General features: G+C 39.0%; 2 protein-coding genes across 3 annotated transcripts; one reads left to right on the top strand and one right to left on the bottom strand.

The window, feature by feature from the left end:
• Positions 1-7587: 7587 nt before the first annotated feature.
• Positions 7588-12734, top strand: opn7a (opsin 7, group member a; the record flags this gene model as incomplete). Its single annotated transcript, XM_083928127.1, has 5 exons — positions 7588-7675; positions 9635-9797; positions 10125-10252; positions 10912-11246; positions 12117-12734. The coding sequence occupies 5 exons, from the start codon at positions 7588-7590 to the stop codon at positions 12732-12734; spliced, it is 1332 nt and encodes a 443-aa protein (XP_083784253.1).
• Positions 12735-14648: 1914 nt separating this feature from the next.
• On the bottom strand, positions 14649-21825 carry ripk1l (receptor (TNFRSF)-interacting serine-threonine kinase 1, like). 2 transcript variants are annotated; one of them, XM_083927889.1, is made up of 11 exons: positions 21780-21825; positions 21293-21458; positions 20244-20400; positions 19952-20089; positions 19619-19850; positions 19271-19420; positions 18233-18309; positions 18015-18090; positions 17265-17864; positions 17029-17160; positions 14649-16534 (listed from the first exon to the last, which is right to left on the bottom strand). In XM_083927889.1, exons 2-11 carry the CDS (start codon positions 21451-21453, stop codon positions 16245-16247), a joined length of 2013 nt encoding a protein of 670 aa, XP_083784015.1. In that variant the 5' UTR covers positions 21454-21458; positions 21780-21825; the 3' UTR covers positions 14649-16244. The 2 variants fall into 2 exon arrangements, with proteins under 2 accessions (XP_083784015.1, XP_083784014.1); XM_083927888.1 differs by lacking the exon at positions 21780-21825 and having other exon boundaries at positions 21293-21546.
• Between the last annotated feature and the right edge of the window lie 1267 nt (positions 21826-23092).

Below are 23092 nucleotides of genomic sequence, written 5' to 3'. Positions count from 1 at the left end.
GGTGAGATTAAACTTGTTGTCTAGTACAACAATGCAATTGTTTTGGCTCTGGTGTTGCTTGGCAGACACCTTGTGATGTAAATTGGGTAGTACACTAGCCTAAAACAACAGTTCCTCTCATCTACACTTTGTGGGTAGCTTGCTTCCTGCGCGGGGAGGGGCAACTACAGCACCATGTGGTTCTGGGACCAGAATTTACACTAACTGAGATGCAGGGCAGTCAGTCAGGGAATAATATCTATAAAGTACTACTCAAGCTGAGACACGTGGAAGAAACAGCTGGGCATGTAACTTTATTTCACAGGGCTGGTAGCACACTGTGGCTCTATCTATCTCCACTCAGGTTGAAATGCAAGGCAGTTCCAACAGTTCACGCTCTCGGGTTCATAGGGCCGGGGGCACGCTATGAGTTAAGGGGAAGGAGCACTTAATTTAGCAACAATTTCTGACAAGACTCATTGGATTGCATTGAATATGTGATATATCAATGCTAAACCAAACTTCAATAGCTAGCAGCAATAGCAAAATCTTAAGGGTAACTATCAGGCTTACAGAGGTTATCAATATTCTCAAATCGCTTTAGCTAAATTTGGAATTAATCAAATAACACCACTTTGTACTTGTTTGTAAGTACAGCTGGATGTCTACTCCTGTGGAAGACAAGTGGGGTTAAATGGAACGACTTTTGGAAAATTTTGGATGAAAAATCCAAAAATTGTAAAATGTCCAAAAATATGACGAATATTAATATCACACAATTATGAATTATTGCCAAGCCAACATAACTAAGCCTCACACGGGGCACCAATGTAGGTACTTTGGGTTTAATTGGATCAATAGTGACTATCAAATGAAATATTTGATAAGGAAAATTAATAAAGAAAAATTACTAAAAATGAATAACTTCAATTTATTAAAAACGTCACACGGAGAACCAATCAAATATAGTGCCTTGACTCACGTTCAGATTATGAGATTGAGTATTCTCAATAAACTTACCGTTAATCAAGGAAATATTAGTTATCACCAATAATTATCAAAGATAATAATAAAAATGACTCTAGTCAAACCAGAGTTCCTCGGGGCACCACCGTCATAGACGGAGTGATAACTAATATTAAAGTCTCATGTAATATATTAAACTACTAACTAAGGGTTTAACACTGATAAATATAATAGTTTAATTAGTTGAAGGATTTAAGAAGTTCTTTTCTTAGTAGAAGCTGGCTCATTCATCTTTGTGTAATATTAAATAATCAGACATATGGTAAACACAAACATTTATTAACAAATTAATAAATGCAACAAACAAAACACAATAAACTAACTAAAGCTAACAGCAAACGTATGTTTGTGTGTATGTGTGTATGTGTGTGTGCGTGTGTGTGTGTGTGTGTGTGAGAGAGAGAGACAAAGAGAAGAGGTGGGGGCTCGAAGAAGGTGTGAACATTCTCTTTGTTACACAAAGGCCGGAAGCCTGATCTCTCAGTTCTTATGACAAAGTTACAATGATTTCTAGCCGTTCATAAAGTCCTATAACATGTAGTAATGCCCAGTTGGTGATTAATTACCAGTCCATGAGATGGGAGATGTTTTGCGTTGCATGATGCCAGTGGCTGGGTGAAGAAAGGAAGCTCCGTGGTGAAGAGGTTCTTGTCTTATTTGTGGCTCTTAGGCAAAAGAGGATTCGGATCGCTCTGTGCTGTGCTCAGTTGAGGATAACCGGTTGGTTAACCTTTGTGGTGATCCCACGCCATAGGCCAGGTCCAGGGCCGAGGGGACAGCGGGCAGCTGGTCTCCTGGATCCGCAGGGACGCGTAGAGTTGGAGAAGAGCAGGAGGATCCGGTCGAAAGATCCAGTAGAAAAGATTCAGTAGAAAGAGGCCAGTAGAAAGAGTCAGTAGAAAGAGGGCGAGAGATGGGGGCTCCACTTTATATAGGCCCGGATGATGTCATCACCTGGGGGTCAATTCAGCCAATGAACAGTTTGGGTGCCTTGGAGGATTCACACCTGGGTGTGACCTGTTGTGGGGGTGAAGGCATTTTGAGGTCATTGTTCCAACAGGCTGTGGGCCTACTGTAATCAAACTGACAGTTCGAGTTAATCCAGAAAATGAACAATCATCTTTGGATGCCGGTTGCACCTACATTATCAAGCAGCTGAAACTTATCACAGGTTTGATAATCATTAGACTCAGGTGTGTTAGAGCAGGGAGAAACCTAAAACATGTAGGGCAGCGGCCCTCCAAGCGCAGGATTGGACACCCCTTGTGTAAGCCTAAATGTAATATCTAAGGTTAATTATGCGTATAATATTTTGAAGAGTAACAAATGCTTGTGCAAGCGGTGATACATTTCTTCTCACCCTTATTTATTCAGACGCTAGTTTCACTAAGAGCATTTTTTTTTCAAGAATGCCCTAAGCACATTCCAACTGATGCTGCCCAGTATTGAATTTCAATTGTATTTTAAGTTTCACCCTGACTTTTCAACTAGCACTATCATCAGGTCAAAATTGAATTCTGTCCAATATTTTGGTTTATGACCAACCAAACCTGCAGAACTGATTTCTTTCCCTGTTTTAGCAAAAAGCATGATTAATATTCTGCCCAATCCTCTGTAAAAAGCAGCTTTTTCTCACCAGAAGTTTGTGTTAAACATTTATTCTTTTTCCCGAAGACCACTTTGATGTCCACGCTGTATTTTATCTTATTGTGAATATTCATTTATTTCTACCCTCTGTGAATGCATCACACTTAATTCTTTGACGACACCATTACACCTTGAATACAGCTTTCATCTCATGCTTTTGCTCAATCAGTTCCAGCCTTAATCTGTGTGTGTGTGCGCGTGTGTGTGCGTGCGTGTGCATGTGCGTGTGCGTGTGTGTGTGTGTGTGTGTGTGTGTAACTTCACGTGTGCAGAGCATAGCAATAGTTTTCACCGTGTGTGGCTCTTTTAAAGATAATTCACGGTTTCAAGGTGTGACAAATTGGATTGTTTCCATTTTTAATTTTTTGAGACAAATTCAGAATTAGTTTTTAAGTGACACTATACTGTATGTGTCCTTTGACTCACTGTGATTCATGCCATTTATGTTTTTGTGAAGGATATGCAATTTCTAGTTATGAAAAGTATAGATGTACAGGCTTATGAAAAATAGCACATCATTGCTGACACAATGGTAACGATTATCCAAACAGATGTGTACCATACTTGATCACCACTAAAGCATTCAAAAAATGGACATTGTGCAACAGAAAAAACACGTATAGCATAGGCCAAATGTTATAAATATTACTGTAACACAATTTATTGGCTGTTTTTACTACATCGCAATAACAACATTTTTATAGAAATATACATAAAAAGATATTAATGATGGATGGATCTTCATATATTTATAATATTTTTGTTTTGTTTAAATACAGGCCTTAGGCAAGTATATTATGACAAACGCATTCCAATAAAGGGCAAAAGAAAGGTCTCTAAGGATTAAATGTTACAGTATGTTCATGCTGAATTATGGAGAAATGTGAACAAAATGCCATAAAAATGGGTTTGAATATATCACTTGGCTGTCCCCTGTGGTGTGATAAATGATGTGCTCAAATGAGCCAATACTTTACAGGCTATGTAGTGTTTGTCAAACAGAGTGAAAACATATTGTATGTACTTTCAAAGTTACTTAAGGGGAATTAAAAGGGGAGTATGGGGGACATTAGTTCAAAACATTAAAATGTGCATTCATTCTTTACCTAGTCTGTAAAGTGTCCTGAGATAACTTCTGTTATGATTTGGCACTATAAATAAAATTGAATTGAATTGAATTGAATTGAATTGAATTGAATTGAAATCACTGTAGGGGAGTGACATGATAGTCATCACATACTTTTCTTATTACTGTTCCGATGGTTATGCTTGTCTGTCAATGCAAATGCTTTGAGCATTTCCAGCCTACGCTATCCTAAGGTTTATTGTTATTATCCCCGATTTTTCTGTATGTTTTTCAGTCGCCTCTAGCTGCTGCATACTTTCAGCTACAACAACCATTCAGCTATCAAAATATTCAGCCTTTTCAGCTCTCGTGCTGATTTTTTTAATGTTTTTCTGCCTTTCATATTTTTTTTATATATTTAGCTTTTTTTCATATTTTTTAGTAATGCAAACCAATGGAGATCAGCTTTAAATAATTTAAAACATGCTTCTTTTGATTTTGATATACTTCCACTCACAGACTTCATTACATTACATTTAATTTAGCTGACGCTTTTGTCCAAGGCAACTTCCAATAAATGCATTCAACAATTAGAATCAGAATCAGAATCAGAATACTTTAATAATCCCAGGGGGAAATGATTTAATTTAGGGTACAAACCAGAAGAGCAAGTTATTAAGTAGGTGCGGTAGCTTCAAATAAGCGGACCTATAGAGTGCTATATATAAGTGCTTTTTAAAAAAAATCATCTTCTTAGCCAAGGTGCCAACTTTAAACGGTTCGCAAGACTTTGACCTATATGGCCTTATCTTTTCTCTTTCATATCTTTTACAGTTTTCCTATAGTCCCAGTTTATGTTTAATGTTAGTAGGCATTCTTGTCTTCTTTCAGAAAATGTGCTCAATGTAGCACTAGGACTTATAATGTTTTAATTATGTGGCTCAAACTACAGAGAACTGCCTTCCTACTCTCATTGAGTATCCTGAATCTTTTCAGGATTCACGGCCGAAGACAGAAAACTCCAGGATTTTAAAACTGTGATTTAGCAGTCATTTTGAACTTTTCCCACACAAAAAAAGCATCTCCTTTGACCAAACTCTTATAATGCTCAAAGTGAAGACATTTTACCAATACATGTCAGAGTTTTTCTGTGGGAAGGAGTTGTTTTAAAGCATGTTTCTCTGCTTTCAGTGCAGAGAAACATGCTTCTGTTTGACCTACATATGAACTGCAGGCCATCTCTATGATGACCTTATCACAGTTGGGTGATGAGGTCAAAAGAGGAGTTCTAACAGAACTTGGCTGGGAACGATAGGGTTGTAGGTTCGAGTCCCATGTTATGTTCATTGACCTCAGATTATGCTTTTTTATGTTTTGAGAAAGGAAATGAAGATTACATCATTAAATAATAATAAAACAACCGTCAGAGGGTGGCAGACATCCATTACACTATCTATCTATCTATCTATCTATCTATCTATCTATCTATCTATCTATCTATCTATCTATCCATCTTTCTATGTAGTAAATTGAACTACACATGCACCTTCTGCATGTTCTCCATGGTTTTCTATGGGTTCTCCGGCTTCCTCCCACAGTCCAAAGACATGCACGTGTTAAGTTAATTGAGGACTCTTAATTACCTGTAGGAATGCCAGATTCATAAAAATGTACAGTAGCTCCCAATGGAACTGTAAAAGTCATTTCCAGAGACTATGTATTGTGTCATTTGTGAATGATAATTCAAAGCACCTGGAGCATTTATGAATGGGGTGGAGGCTGAGGGAGAGTGCGCACTCATAAAACTGAGCTACTTTGTTTAGAGTAAAGAAAATAAAGATGCACGAAAGGCATTTTAACGATTCATTTGTTATTAACGTCATTAATTGATTAGAGCAGCTTGCAGTTTGGGGGATGTGGAGCTCCAGCTCATTACAGTAAAGCCACTTGCTTGTCTGTCCGCACAGAGGTGCAGAGTGTGATACGCTCTCTGGAATAGCCGCTGCTGAGAGGAGGAAGAACATCTCTGGGACTTCATTTGGCGCAAACAAATCTATTTTGAAAACTTACTGCAACATTGATTGGATCAAGTGCAGCATTAGAGGACGCGGATTTAAGCAATTCGGGGTAAGGCAATTTTATTTTCACCATGTGGTCTTGTTAACAATTTAAGTCTAAATGGTGGATACCATTAAAATACTGTAAAGTAAATCGGTCATGAAAACGCCGAAACTCGGCTTATAAATAGGCGACATATAAATACATAGAAACGTTTACGCATTATTGGTGATCTCGGATAGGGTGCGCCGTCCGTTTGCACTCGCTTATATTAAGTTCCGGAAGAGGCGAGTTTGGATGGTTATTAAAGGATATCCAAAACTGTAATTCAACACAGGATGAATCAGTTCCAATGTGGATTGTCTGTCTCTGGACCCTGACCCTTTTAAAATAAATTGAATCTGCTTGTTCTTTACTACTTTCTCTAGTCCTCCATCAGTGAGTTGTGTTTTGAGCCGTTTAATTAAAGCTCCTAAACATTCAGTTCGGTGTAGCAGTTTGGAGCCGACGACGCGTGCGTTAACAGTGCGTCTGGACGCGTTTTGTGCCTGGCCCTATTTAACACCTGTGTTTTCTCCCACTTTTACACGCAACCATGAAAGATTAGCTCACTGACAAGAACCTGTGCGGTTGAGCAGCCTATAGCCTATAACCAGACTGGGAAATAATGCACAAGGCACAGTAAGGGTAAACCTGGTAGTTTATTTTTGGTGTTGGTGGGCAAAACTAGACTTATTCACCCCCACATAGCTTTCTCTCAGAGTTTAGAAAATCTAGCTGACTAAGATATTCATGGTAAGGGAGAGTTTGTCTATCAAGGTAATGCGTAGACTGTTAATTGCTGCCCGCTAAACGTGTCGTGCAGGACAGAGAACACATACTGTATAGTCTATCCACTTTCTATACTACAGACAAAACAGCAACAGATGACCAGGGGGTCCTGCAGTAGGAGAGAGACAGCATGCATACTGTACATATATGGAGATAGAGAATAAATGTGAAATGGGAGGATAAATCAGTCACAAATCTGCTGCACGTTAACAAGAAAACAATGAGCTGTGCGTTCATGTGACTGTTAATTTGATTAATGCCATGATCAACTAATGCAATATTATGTCATTAAAGTAATCACATATGCTTATACAGCACAGTGTGCATTATAAAGGGGGCTATTTTTAAATAGTGAGGGATATTTATGCAATAAGAGCAATAATACAAGCCTGAAAATACTAAGGTTCAGCTGCGGAGCAATTATGAATGAAGAAATACCAGCCAACAAGAACCAGACTCAATGTTACGATTTGGCTATAAAAATGGAATTCGAAGGGCTGCTGTAATTCAGATGACTGAAAATCCAATAATGTGGCTGCTAACCACAGGGATAACAACTTAGGAAGTGTTTAAGGTGCATTTCCCTGTTACCTATCAGCCTATTTATTGACCCTCCTGTCATCCACTGATCTATGTCTGTCAGTCACAGCTTAAGAAGCATGGTAACACTGAAATTGAGTGTTGATGATGGGATCACATGGGCAGCTTAAAGACAAATTAATGTATTGGTCCTCTCCTTTATATTAGAGACATGTGTATATGACATGCAGTTGGGTTGACATCGAAAATGTTAATAGAATCACAAGCATTCATTAAATCCATTGACTGCCCTCTGACCCAAGCTGATGAATTTTCACCCACAGGCAGTGATTTTCAAATCCTGATTTTAATGAATTAAAGTACACAGATTAATAGTACAGGATATATTTTAAGCGAGACCAACCCTTAACATTGCTCTTAAAAAACGGATCAGTTTTCAGATGGCGCTGTTAGATGAAGACATCGCCTTCCACTCCAACATACCTGTGACACTGGATATAACCGTGGCTGTGGTATACTCAGTTTTTGGTGAGTAAAATCTCCTGAAATTCACACCTAATTTGTCTTTTTGTATTCCTTAACAGACGATAAAGTGTTAGTCACACTAATAATTCTGTCAATGAGTTTCCTACTCGTCTGCACAGGCTGAAATGAATAACAGCATGAAGCAAGACAGCGCATTGAGAAGCGTTGGAAGCATGTTGATTTTTTTCTCAACTGTGTTACTAAGTTATATGCATTCCACTTCTGCCTATATATAAAACCTGCCAGGTATATGTATCACTTCATCTATATTTACTCTATGAAATTATACCTCCGCATAAGTCTATCCTTCCTCAAATGCACACATCAATGTACAGACCCAGTGAGGCAGCTGGTGGTGCCGCTGTACATGTTGTATCTGTGCTTCTAACACGACAATGTAATCAGCCTCTGATAACAAAGTCTATGGCTGGCTTGTGTAATGAAAAAAATAAATAAATCATGCCAAAGTTTCCATAGGCTGCACACTGTGGGAACAAAAAAACTAAAATAGTTTTAATATGAGATGTATTTTGGCAAAGTTGTTGTTTACTGATAGTGATTGCTAATTTAATCTCTTACCATAAAGGGTTAAAGGGTTCTGGGGTGGGAGACAGGGCATGTTCAGGTCAACAACAAAAAAAAGTGTATTTTGAGATGCAGCACTGTGTATCACGTTGTTCAAGTCATAAAGCATAAATGAAAAATAATCAATTTAATAAATTGTGAAAGTGTATAAGGGATTAGAACATTGCAATGGAAGTTTATGATAGCATTCCCATGCTCATTTATGTCTGAAGTTTTTGCAGCAATTTTGGGGTTTATATCATGTGCTACACATTCCCAAAGCAATTTCAGTCTAAAGCAACTGGACTTGGTTATTTGAAGACGTTTCACCTCTCATCCAAGAGGCTTCAACAGTTCATTGCGCCACTGACCAGGCTGGGACTGGTCCAACTATCTGGTGTGGAAGATAAATAGCTGGATCTCCACAGCTGGACCAGTCCCAGCCTGGTCAGATGCTTTTGACTGAAATTGCTTTGGGGATAACCATGACCTGGACAAATGAGAATATTCACAGGGCCATGTGCTACACAGGTTTGGTGCTGAATTTAAACATGTTTTTTAACACTCAAGAATCTATAAAATGTTAAAACATTTTGACATTTGGAGATTTCTGCAATAATCGCATTTTTCTGTCATTGGATGGTGAGCACTTCTGTTCTAGAAACTGTTCAGAAAACAGTTCTAATTATCAATATAGCTCTGAATGCCCTTGGATTCTAGTTTGTGGTTGTAAAGTTTCCCGAGGCTGTGATTATCCTTGAGGTCTTAATAGGTCATTTTATACAGTGACATGTTTCCAAAAATGGTCTCAATACAATAAAATGGCTACTATTGGGACTAACATCATCACACATGAATACAGTTGAATCCTCAAGAGTCTCAGCTTTTCAGTCACACCCAATTCGTGCAACTCCAAAACTGTTAAGGGACCCCAGTATGCAGAAATATTCAAATACATATTTTTTTAGAAAAGGTAAAACACTGCATGTTTTTTTTGTCCACAAAGAAGTCATGTGTGTAAATTGAAGATACTATCTTGAGGTCAGGGGGCAATGGAAATGGCCATGCCTCACCAAATTTGATCCTAACATTGGAGTGTCATTTAGCCCCTTTCCTGACAAGCTAGCATGACATGGTTGGTACTAATGGATCCCTTAGGTTGTCTTATTTCATATTATAACAATATCTTTAAATTTGGAAATGCTACCGCATCTGAAAGATGTGTGTGTGTGTGTGTGTGTGTGTGTGTGTGTGTGTGTGTGTGTGTGTGTGTGTGTGTGTGTGTGTGTGTGTGTGTGTGTGTGTGTGTGTGTGTGTGTGTGTGTGTGTGTGTGCGCGCGTGTGTGTGTGTGTGTGTGTGTGTGTGTGACTTTAAAAAACATTTGTTCTTTTCTGCAGGTTTCTGTTCAGTGTTAGGCAACAGCACGCTGCTGTATGTCTCCTACAAGAAAAAGAAACTCCTGAAACCCGCCGAGTACTTCATCATCAACCTAGCCGTTAGTGACTTGGGCTTGACTCTGTCTCTCTACCCAATGGCAATAACTTCAAGCTTCTACCACAGGTATTAAATATGGCACACGCATTAACAGATATCAAACGAAGAAACAAAGGTAAAGGGCTTTTTATCACCACCAGAGAATGGGATATATTCATGTGAAACCATGTGCTATATGGAGATTTTTTATACTGTAGGTATTGCTTTTAATTCAGACTCCCTTTCCTATTTCATGGTTCATTTAAATATATGGTTGGTTAGCCATGTGATTGCCTGTAAGTTCACAGATATGGAGTGGATGCTCGTGCTACTCTCCTCTTTTCACTCTCACTCTCTCTTTCTCATTGATCTTCTCTTTGCTTTGTTCCCTTTCTCACATAACCTCCTACACAGGTGGCTGTATGGGAAAACAGTGTGCTCCGTATACGCTTTCTGTGGCATGTTGTTTGGCATCTGCAGTCTGTCCACACTAACCCTGCTAAGCATGGTGTGCTTTGTGAAAGTCTGTTATCCGTTCTATGGTAAGTCTTCAAAGAAGCTATTTTTTGCCTCACATCCCTAAGTGGTTGATTGTTGATTTATCTGTGGAAGGAAACAAAAATGCTAATCCCCACCAAAGAGCACTGCACATTAGTCTTTCTTTGATGACTGACAACTCTCAATACGTATAACTTGTGATGTTGGTTAATGCAGTGCAACGGGGCCTTCTATAAGACCTCAAGAAATTGTGTTTTCTCATGTAATGTCATAATAGCGTTTCTACACAGATCCCTCGATAATCAAATAAAAAAATGTTGAGCCGCTTTATCAGTCATTTTAGATCTCCCTTTTAAAATGTGGACCTATGTTAATTGTATTTATCGCAGTCTCATATCTCACCCCCTGCATATTTACCAAAGCACTCATTTCATTTTAATTTGCTGACAGTAATGATAACAGCACTGGTTATTCAATCACCCTATCTAGCTTCAGAGGCCTTATCTTTCACCTGTTGCTGCAGTTTCAGATGTTCGCTCTATATGATAACATTTTTCCTTGACAACTATCATGTTTTTCCCAAATGATATACACATTCCATTGTCAAATGGCTTGAAAAATAGTGCATATACGTAAAGATAGGTAGAAATCAATAAATAATTACTAACTACATGGATAATAAAATCTTAATGTGTTTTCCCAGGAAACAGGTTTAACTCTGTTCACGGCCGTCAGCTCATTGCCTTTGCTTGGGTCTATGCCCTATTCTTTGCCTGCTCCCCGTTGGCCCACTGGGGTAAATATGGGCCAGAGCCTTATGGCACCGCCTGTTGCATCGACTGGCGCTGGTCCAATCAGCACTCTGCAGCACGCTCCTACACTGTGGCATTGTTCACCTTCTGCTACATCCTTCCGTGCAGCATTATTGTAGCATCCTACACAAGCATTCTGGTCACAGTACATGCATCCCGCAAGAATATGGAGCAGCATGCGTCAAGGAAGACGCACATGAGCGGCATCCAGACAATTATTGTTAAGGTAAGAGGAAAGTCTTATGAACATAAATAATTACTTATATATAAAATAAATCTTGCAAAAAGATACCTTGGCTAATATATGACTAAGTGCTTTTACACTTTTCATTAAGTCTGGAGATCAGAGGTAAAATATCAAAGCTCCTCATTTGAGAAAAGAGTCCTCCGGAGAGTTCTTCACTCAGTGACCTGAATTGATCCTCCAGTGATGGAGCTTCTCATTAGCAGGAATTGGCTCTAGTTGTACTGAAATGGATGGGAAGCTACTGCTGCCTTTGCTGATAAATGGTCATCATCATATACCCTTCTCCATAAGGATACTTCTGACTCTGCCCATGTAGTCTCTGACTGATGTTAGTTAATAAACCTTTGAGGTTACGGACATAAATTCAGTAAGCCATACCAGCCAGTCACTGTTTATAATGCATCTTGTGCTTTTAAAGGATAAGTCTGATGACATAATATATGTCCTTCTCCATAGCTGCCCTGTCCCTCTGCAACTGTCTCCCCAAACACATCGTATGTTGTGTGACTTGTATATGTAGTGTGTTGTGTCCTAGAGTATTACAATATGAAAGCTCTATATAACTAAAATGTAATATTATTGTCATCAAATACTAGGAAAGGACAAAAGCCAACAATGAATGGATTCTACTAACAACTATTATTTGTGTTGGCAAAACCAGATACAGCTTGTACCTCTATATCATAAATAGAATTACAGAATCTATAAAACAAAGGCCCCTTCCCAACTTTCTACCCTCCTCCTCCTGGCTAACAAAAGCTAATTAGTTTTTTCAAAAATGTATCTTAAAAAAAAGAAAAGAAAAGACATTAATTACATGTTTTTCTTCTGTGATCTTTTTCCTGCAAGCTAAGTGTTGCTGTCTGCATAGGTTTCTTTGCGGCATGGAGTCCATATGCTGTTGTGTCCATGTGGGCTGCCTTTGGACACATTGATAACATCCCTCCTCTGGCATTTGCCCTACCAGCCATGTTTGCAAAGTCCTCCACCATCTACAACCCAATCATCTATCTAATTCTGAGGCCGAACATCCGCACGCTGATGCGCAGGGACCTGGGTACTCTATGCCATGCATGTCTAAAGGGATGCCTCTGCTGCACCAACCCAGATATCGGAGTCGGACTACGCTCGATCCACAGACAGACCAACCAATTCCCTTCATCTGACTCCTCTGCTCAACCTCCTATAGTAGCGTTAAAGGACCACAGTTGTGAGAAGTGCATGGACGCTTTCAAATGCTTAAGACACTACCCTCAAATATGCAGCGTCATTAACCCTGCTGCCGATGGAGACTCACCAAAGGATCGAGACACTCCAGTTCCGCAAACACATAAGCAGAAGACACTAAGCGTGTGCCACAAGAAGTCTCTGCTGGCCATCACGTGTACAAAAAAGACGCCAGAAATGGACAACTTCCATATTAATTTAGAGATGGTTCCAGGGCATGCAAAAGTGGCCTGGCCCTGACATTTCTCTCAATTTACAATGTTAACAACATATCTGTGGACATATTTTTGCAAGTTATGTTCAAAGGTTCAGGTGTGGAATTACTTAATTTATATTTTCAGGAAATCTTGTTCAGCAATGTACCATATGCTCCTTGAGTGTTTGGGCAGAAGCCATGTAACTTATCTTTTGTCACCCACTGTGCTTTTATTTGGCTAATTTGACAGAATAGCTTTTAGTTTAAATGCTGACAGCTTTAATGTGAAGGGCATTTCATTTGCAACCTACTTTGCACCCACAGCCAATCTAAGTATGTTGCCTTTGTAATATTTGCACTTAATACATATTTAAATTGTCATTTTTGGCTTGCCGTATTGACGTTTGAGGGTGAGTGGCTCAAGATGGATAGGTTTGGAAGTTTTCCATTTATTTCTTTCCTCATGAAAGTTGTTAAAAAAAAGTCCCAGTGTTTCATCTGTAGTTCTGATTCAGAGACCTTTTGAAAGTATTCAGTGAAAGATAATGCTAGCATTATCATAGTTAACCCGTAGATAAGCCTCAGGGAGCAGCATACTAGTATGTCTACATGAAAATTGGGAGCCATCCCACTTCAAAAGCTGTTAACATTTCCTTTACTATGCCGGCCTGAATGTTGTTTACACATGGCAACTGCAGGTATATCGTTTATGGTGCTTGACCAATTATCTATGTACACACACTGTGAAGAAGACAGTGCTGCTGTATAATACCATGTCTATGGCACTGAAAAATATTGTCTATCTACCTGCATTGTGTGAACTTCAAATCGTTCTTTATTATGTGTACAACAAAGACTGAATATTTCTTTCGTTGACTGCCTAACAAGATTGTATATATTTCTGTCACTGAAGGAGAAGGGGAAAGAAACATAAAAACAAACTGATACAATACAAATATGCAGCTGTAGATAAAGTCATTAGTGGAGAAATACTGTTGAATTCATGTAGTCTGTAAATGTTGTGTGTAAATCTACTGTGCAAAGTAAACATGACTGGAATGGGTTTTAAGCAATCACTCAGGACACTGACAACTCAAACTATGTGGCTCATATCATCTTATCCCATGGGTCTTTTGTCATTTCATGAGTTCTAATGTTTCACCAATTTCTTAATTACTTCATCATGTGGTAGGTCTCATGTTTCAAGGTGTTAACAAAAGCACACAATTTGATTTTATCTATCAACAGGGTACCATTTTAACAGCATCCGTAAATCTGATAGAACATGGATGCAATTACTGTTATGAAACTGGAAAGTTTACATTTGTATCCCAGGACCTTATCGATGATCATTCATGGCGCGGGAGGGTTTAAGCGTTTTGTGTTTATTGGAGAGATTAAACTCACCAGGTGGAAACAGCAGTGGCTAGCACACTATCATCACGTTATGTAATCCATTAAATGGGAGTTCAAACAGTCTTATCAAATACAACATGTCTATTTGGGGGATTAAAAGTAGATTATGTGGCCAAACACACTGCTGTTTAAACTCTAATTCTCAGGGGAAATTATCCACATTCTATAACATACTATCATATAAAAAATGCCTGTATTCAGACTATAGTCGTACTTATTAATGCATTGCGCTGTGGGAGAATAATGTCCATCAAGAGCAAAGTCAAACTTTTTTGAGCGTACTATTTTGTGTCACTTTTCTGTCACATACTGTAGTCCGGAATTAGAATACAGCTATAGTCAATGTCTAGTCTGAGATGTTCAGAAGTGGCAGCCGTATAGATGTTTTCATGTTTTTGTTATATTGATATGTTAATATTATAATAGTTGGAGGGCAAGTCTGATCTTATAGAGAAAAAAAATAGGAATAGCTCAAGTTGTGTCGTGCAAAAAAATGTATGAAACACACATGTTATGGAATATCATAGCATATTTACACACAGTTTATTCACAAAGCTTTTTTTGTGATGTTGCACATCAGTCTACTATCATGTAGTGAGAGCTACATGATAGTAGCCACTGTAAGATCCAGCCCCCAAATTTGAACTTTGTAATGAAACAAGACATGAACAAATGAAAATGTGAGAAACTGTAATTTGGGGAAATGGAAGCACCTATCTACAGCAGGTCTCAGTTTAAAGGGGACATAATTCAATGTGCATGTGAATATATTGTCCACTGATCCCTACTGAACCATATCGATGACAACATGTACATACACATGTATTACTGGAGTACTGCACATACCTCCATTACCTGAATACATATGTCTTCAGCTTCTCACAGACTCATTGATCTTACCTATTTTGTGACTGTTGGTGTTGGGCTGAAATAAATGTTTACCACACTTCATTTGATTGTCCCGGCATATAGGTTCATTATTCAGTAAAAGCTACAGTAACCATGCACAAACTCAATGGCTTTTCCATAAAACAATCATTGTGAAAAACTCAATTGGTAATGTTTGTATTAAAAAATATTACCCTTGTAATAAGTCTTACATGTCAACTACAACATATCATCTGACACATGAATAAGAAAGAGGCCATTATTACGTTATAGTAAATTACAAAATAAACAATGATTTTGAAATTGATGATAAGAAAAATCTTAACCCAGGCCATGTTCCTGTGTAATGCTCATAAAGATACATTTGGTAGAAAAAGTCATTTGAAAATGCACTATAAAAGTGTCACACTAAAAGTCAATCCAAGTGATCATTTTATCAAAGTAACAGAGAGAGAGGGACAGTGTTCAGTAACGCTATAATTCCTATAAAAACAGTGGACAGTGATACAGTTGGGTTGAGCTGTTGTTTTTTTCCGAATGCCATTTTCAATGCTTTCAGCTACACAATAGGCTAGGACAGTATCTATTTTGTCATACCATCCTGACATTTCACTGGGGTGTACGGAATATGATGTTTTTTGCGTATAACCTTAGCAGCAGGAGATAAAATTCATTGTAGCATGTATGACACCGACAGCCTACCAACAGGACCACAAGGCCCTGACAAGAGTGGGTCGTTCTGTTGAACATGGGTGGAGCTCTGCCCTATTTACACCAGGATATTTAGACCACGTGTTTCAATAAGGCTAGGAGAATCATTAAAGATCACAGCCGACATTTTCTCCCTGCTGAGGTCAGGAAGATGGTATCAGATACACCAGGCCAGCACTGTGAGGCTCAGGAACAGCTTCTACCTTCAGACAAGTAGGATCCTAAATATGGGCACTTCCTAAGACTGCCAGTGTCTGTATTTTTGACAGTATTGAAAATCATACCTTTAGGATTTGTAAATAGCCTGGTATACAGTAATACCTTGACACCACCCAAGCCTACAAGACAAACAACAGTTTACATTGCATTTTAGGACGACAGAGATGATTTTTATATCCACGGCACATAAAAACAAAATTAATGTTTGTTTGTTTTGTTCGGCCCAAAGGGAGCCTTCAAATGTTTGAAAACGTTCACAAAATGTGACCATCATAGGTGGTAAATCATTTTGAGAAAGTGAGGTAGAAAGTGTATCAGATTTAGAAGGAAGAACCGCATGCGTCCAATATTTTCTGGATGACGTCTACATTTATGTTGCCTTTCAGAGCTCGACAAAGCTTCCCAATTGTGCAGCCAATACTTCCCTCCTTCATTTTCCAACGATCCAGCATCTGGTGCACCATCTCTGGCAGGCCATCACGGTAACAATCGTGCTCAATGGTCTCTATTTCAACACTGGTCAGGCCCAGTCGCCGCGCACACAATTTCCATCTGGCTCCGATGTTGTCCCTCAGCAGATCCAGGTGCTCCTCAGTCACAGCATGATCCTCTGAATAAACACAAAGGATACTGTACATCTATTGGGGCAAGTATTTGTTCAATTTTTATTGTTTCAAGTTTAAATGTTTTCTGAACTAGAAAACACTGTTGCCATGGACGATTTGAATACTGCTGTGTCTGGACTACTCATCTGACCTGAAACCTACAATTGTGTACTGCATTATTTAATTTACCCTTCAATGTGTTACAACAACAACAACAACAATAATAATAATAATAATAATAATAATAATAATACTGGATCCCTTTATCTTTTGGACAGTTGATCAGATAAAACTTCTGTGATTGGGGCATTTTTGACTACTTTCTGACATTTTATGGTAAAAACTAGTAATGGAAGAAATATAACCTGCAGATTAATAAATAATGAAAACAGTTGGTTGCAGCTCTAATAATAAACAATTGTGTTTGCAAACTGAGCAACAACAAAAGTGCAGAGACAAACTATCATAACTGTTACATGAAAGAAATGTTAAGGTTTACCATATTTCACAATGCCTTCGTTGATGGGAAAGGTGACAGAAGGTAAACTATTGAGGGAATCGCAACCTTGGATACTCATCCTGTTGTTGTTCCCAATCTGGATCCCACTGGCATTATGAATGTAAAGAGATCCTGGAAAAAGAACATAAATGCAGTCACTCAAATACGTGTCAGGCATCTACATCTAAAATTTGCTGAAGACGTGTTTAAATCAAATAGAAAATGTTTGCGTGTACCTTGATCTTGTTGCGAGCAGCTCTTGGAAGACGCCAAGAGACGCCCAGGACTAACGTCGGGAGCAGATGTATCAGACACTGGGTAAGTCGGCCAGGACTGCTGCCGGTCGTAGGGTTGCTGGTTAAATTGTGACAGAGAAGGGGCGCTGGCAGACATTGGCAAGTGGGATGGAGTAGGTGTAGAAGAGTTCATGGAGTCATAGAGACCAGTAGTAGGGCGATGACAAACCTCTTCGTGGCTGGTGGGCTGCACCGGCTCAGCTTTTGTCCAGGAGTGGACAGAGGATGCATAAGAAGGTCTGTCTGGTTCTGGTTGCCTGATAGCGTGATCCGAAGGGTTTTGGAAGACAGGATATGAGTTGTTGTGTTGGTAGCTGTTTGCAGTATCAAGCTGGTGCTCCCTATTATAGCTACCAAACTTGTGGTACTGAAACTCCTGATCCAGTTTCTCCTCCAAAGCCAAGGGGCTGCTGACTGCCTTAGCGTCTGTCTGAACAGACTCCACGGGTGGCTCATATTGGATGTCATGCAGGTCCTCAATACTGGCTTCAACTGGCTCAGGTACACTTCTGTCTGAACTCAGCAAAGGTGCTGGGCAATCTGCAAGGTAAATAGAGAAGGTAAAGCAATAAAACCACTCAATCCTTTTCAACATTTTCTTTAGCTTTGTGACCATTTCGAACATTGAATGTTAAAAGCAATATGTGTGTGCAATATGTTCAGGCCATCAAGATTACCAGCACTGCTTACCTGACGAAAAATAATCCTGGCTCACTGATAAAGATTTCATCTTGTCAACAAGTTCGCCTGGGCCTTCATATAATTTCTGCATACAAATCAGAAGGAGAAATCATGATATGAAATACTCAGAAATTCTACTACTTTGTTTTTATTTGGCTTCATCTTAACTGCCGTTGAAATCAACTGTTTAGTATTACTTCATGAAATCCTAAAGAAATTATATTTACCCTCAGAACAAGTACGTCTTCTTCTACATGTGGTTCAAGCTTTTCCGTGTAGAAAGGAAGGAAGAAGTTGTAGCTCTCTGCAAGGAAAGGAAAGGAAAGGGAAGTGAAAAGGATGAGAAGAATAACCACATTAGAAATTGTATGTTTTAAGATATTTGTACGCATACATTTGAGGAAGAAAAAAAACGTTTGTATATATTAATTTTCCGTCAATAGCAGCAAAATTGTATGTTACCACAATATCATAATAATATTTTTACATGGGCATGATAGTTGCTAAGTAACAGACGTTAAATAAAATAATATAAAATCAAGTCTAGAAATCTTTAAAAAAAAACAACAATGAAAGATTTGAATATCATATTCCACTGATCCACATTATACACATACATAATGGCCATGACGTCTAATTTCTTTGCAATTGAATAACTCAAGATCTGAGGGAAAAAAACCATTACCTTGTCATCAGACAGCCCTATCTGACGTCAAACTGAAGCCATTATAATGCTCTCTTCAAAGTAGTAAAGCAGTCTAAGGTGCTGTTGAGCAAGGCACCCGAACCCCCAACTGCTCTGGGCGTCGATCCATTGGCAGCCCCCTCGCTCTGTCATCTCTCCATTTATTGCATGTGTATATAGGTCCTATTTGTGCATGTGTGTATTTCGGGCCTGTGTGTGTGTAACGTGAATTATAATAATAATTATAATAATAATAATAATAATAATAATCCCCTTGCGGGATTAATAAAGGAATTCTTCTTCTTCTTTTAGTGAATGCTAGCTGCTAGTGTAAGCTAACTTTACGTGCCATAGCAACCGCTGCGGTATGTGTAGAAAACAAGCCCAGGAGGGTCTATTTTATTGTGAACATTGTTAATAAACATGTATTTAAAATTGGAATATGTTTATAACTTTCATATTGCCATGGTTGATGACCATTTTATAAAAGCAATAGCTCATGACAGGCCGTGGTATGTTGTGATATAATCGCAACATATATTGGCCTGTCTATATATGTTATGCTATTGCTAAAACTAACCTTTAAACGTTGGCCTTTGCAGTGGATTGCCATCCCAGCATCTCTTCATGAGCTGAATTATCTCTACAGGCGTGTCATCTGGAATAAGGTTCTCTGCAGGTCGGTCACCGTTTTGGATACACCGGCTGATTTGTTCTTCACTCCTTGCATCTGGACATATAAAAGACATTTTACTTTGGTTGCGTGCATGACTTTTACCTGTAATTAGGAATTATGAATTTGGCCTGTTTAACCGGCGAAACCAAAAACTCAGACAATAAACCAGGTGGTGTCTCATCATTTAATTATTCATGTGTAAAATATATCTTATTAGTAGGACTTGGGCATGTTTGGGTATCCCCGACTCACTTGCATATGGCTCCTCCCCTGTGAGGATGACCCAAACGACAATGGCAAAGCTGTAGACATCAGACTTCTCGGTGGAAACTGTATGTATACTCTCGAGGTGCTCAGGGGCCATGTAGCTCAGTGTGCCGGCACCTCTCACCCCTGCTGATCGGCCCATACGACTCTTCCTGCGGTACTCCTCCTTTGTGAGTTTGCTCCATGTCTGGCAGGTGGCCAGGCCAAGGTCTGCTATCTAGAAAACACATTGGAGAAAAAAGAAACTTGGATTAACATGACATTACATGCTTGCTGTAAGAATCACAAATGTGTCACGGGCCTCTGTGTGTAATATACCTTGATGTGAAAGTCCTTGTCGACTAAAATGTTCTCCGGCTTGATGTCCTTGTGTATGACATCTCTCTCCGTGAGGTACACCATCCCCTCCAAAATCTCTAAGACGATTCTGCCTTTGATGGATATTGGCACAGAAACCTGGGAATAATGTAGTGTATTAAATTCTCCTTTCATATAAAAAAATACTAGGAGTTATTGAAGGCTACAACCCATTGATTAAATCTTGTGGAACTACTGGAGTTACAGACATTAATTCTGAATCAGTGCAGCTATCCATATTAAACCTACTGACCGTCTCAAGCATAACCAATAGGTTGCCTCTGGGGATGAGCTCCATAACTAGTGAGCAGTCTCGATCTTCCATGATCACACCTAGCAATTTGACCACCCGCTCGTGGTTCAGGCTTGCCATGATGCTTCCCTCCTTCATCAGTGACCTTTTATTCTCCCTGGGGGAAGAAAAATAGTGACAACCTGATATCTGCCAGACAAGTGGAATAACTTGGATCATGTTGAGGCTTAGAGTGGGCTTAGTGGCGGGACGGAGGGATGCACTAATCTGAAACTACTTTTTTTTTTTTTATAAAAGTCATGCTCTAGATGTTTTAACAGTTACAAGCCCTTTTTAAATCTTTATTTTTTTTATACTGTTTTAAGCTACTTTTACTATTGTTATTTTCACAATGCTCTTTTGCTGCTTTAACACTGAAAATGTCACTACTTATAAAGAATTATCTCATCTTATGATGTGACTGGTCCACATTAAACACAGTATCGTTGTCATCATAAAATGACGTACAGATTTAAAATTCAGAAGAAAATGTGCACATGTGCAACCCTCGCAGGACCTATTAGACTTAGACTTATCGCTTTGGGATGACTTCTGCACGGAATCTAATAATATAATATAATATAATATAATATATTATAATATAATATAATATAGGATATAACATCTTAAGGCTGGAAGAAAAACAGCAATAATGTTGTTTTTTTTTCAAAATAAAAGGCTGTAAATGTTTGTTAAGAAAAAGAGCTGCTGGACAAATACATCCGCATTTCTGTTGAAACCACGCCTGTCATTGTTTACAGGAAGTTATTAGAAACCAGATCTTTAAAAAAAAAAAAAATGTGCACAGCCTGGACACCAAACTGGGTTTGCGAAGAATTCTTCTATTAATAACATATAACATCCTGTCAAAAGTCTCATCGGTGAGTTGTGAGGAGAGAGAGAGAGAGACTGCCTGAAGTATCCTGCCAGGGTGAGAGAGCCACATGATTCAAGTTAGGGGGGGAATACCCAACACACACTGCACATAGTAACAGATCAAGTACACTTACTCGTTGCGAATGGGGCCTGTATACATGGTCTTTAACACCACCTGGCCGAGGGTGACATGGTAGCAGAGGTACACTTCTCCAAACCCTCCGTAGTCCAGGGCCTCTTTTTTGATCAGATCAGCCGATCTCATGTGAAGAGAAGACTCTGGCGCGGTGGCCATCCCTGCTGAGAAGTCACAATAAAACGGCAAAAAAAGAAAACCCATAACAAAGGGGATAAAACAGTGAAACACAACGAATGCTAAATGCTGAGGGCACAAACTGGAAGACAAGGCGTTGTGAGTCAATCGTCCATAACGTTCAAAACACCTTGACAGACTGTTGATGTAAGCTAATGTATCTGAAAGTTTCGGGAAACAAGACAAACTTAGCTCCTCGTGGCGTTAAACAACGTCTTCACCATACAAAACAACATGATATTCTAAGCTGCTACACTCTTTCACGCTATCAAATATCAACAAAGCTGGAGTAAAAGCTGTTAGCTTACCTAAAAAAAGCCAAGTAACGCTAGGGTACTTTGGGGTTCCGGGATTTCCTCGATGTCCTCGTTCAAAAGCGAAACCTGGCAGGCGACGTAAAAACTACAAACAGCCCAACAAATCGATAAGAGAGCAGGACGGCTAGTAGCACCCTCGGCTTTAAGTGTCTGGAAAGACTCTACAAACACATTCAACAACAAAACACCATTGCAAGATTCGGAATCGTGTTGTTTTATTCCCACCTTTGCTCATTTTGAATACGTTTTTTGAGACACAGAATTCCTCTGAAGCAGGACCATTAAACATCTTGTGGTGTGGCATTGTCGCCACCTACTGGCGAACGTAATTATCACAGACCAGATAACCTACCTTGGATTGCCTAGTATATGCAGATTTCATAGTGATACGTCTGCATGTTTTTTTTGTTTTTTTGTTTTTTTACCTCCAGACAGTTTACAGCTGTGTCTAAACTATGTTCTAAACAGCAACATCTAAAAGACTAAAGTTTTTACAAAACAAAAAAAGAATGAGGAAGAAAAATGATAGTTTGGAGGTACAATTTCAAATGAGTAGTACATTTTAACCAGCATTGTTAATTCTCTGACTGATTAACAAAAAAACCAAACAGGTTCATTGATAAAACGTTTACGTGAAACTAGAGCAGGAAACCACCTGAATTGTAGCCTTTGACAGCGTGGGCGATGTATGACATGCAGGCCTACATTTTGGGCAGCCCATCTGTGAACGCCTACACTATAGATTCTTCCTTTGCGCCTCAAAAAAGTACTCATATTTACCTGTCTTGTTGTATCCTCTGTAGCCTATTCTCGTCAGAGAATTCTCTCCATTTTCTGGTTCACCTTTTTTCTTTCCTTTTTCTTTTATTCGCGTTTATTGCTGTTAATCTTCTGGTGTTTTCGACAACTTTGAATGCTGTGATAGTTACGCAGAGACATTGCTGAATCAACCAGCCAACTAACTATCTAATTTACATGAATACCACTTTCCAACTATTACATTTTGAATAATCTAACAACTAGCCTGTTTAGATCAAGTTGCACTCCATGTGTCTATGTGTTTGTCTATGTGACCTATTATAACAGGAGTATTGTCATGGAGGAACAGGGTATCAGCATTGATAACCAGCTCACTCAATGTTTTCCATCTCCAGCAATGGTACAAGAGGCTATTTTTGCCATGTAAAGCACTCTGCAGACACCTCCTCCCGTTCAAGCTGTAGGCCTAGTCTGCTGGTCACACACTGCCCCAAACAGAACAACAACAGATCACCAGGAAGTTAAACCAACTGGTGCCTGCGGTG

The sequence above is a fragment of the Echiichthys vipera genome, assembly GCF_963691815.1.
Source record: "Echiichthys vipera genome assembly, chromosome: 15".
NCBI lineage: Eukaryota > Metazoa > Chordata > Actinopteri > Perciformes > Trachinidae > Echiichthys > Echiichthys vipera.
This window is presented reverse-complemented; position numbering and strand designations above follow the sequence as displayed.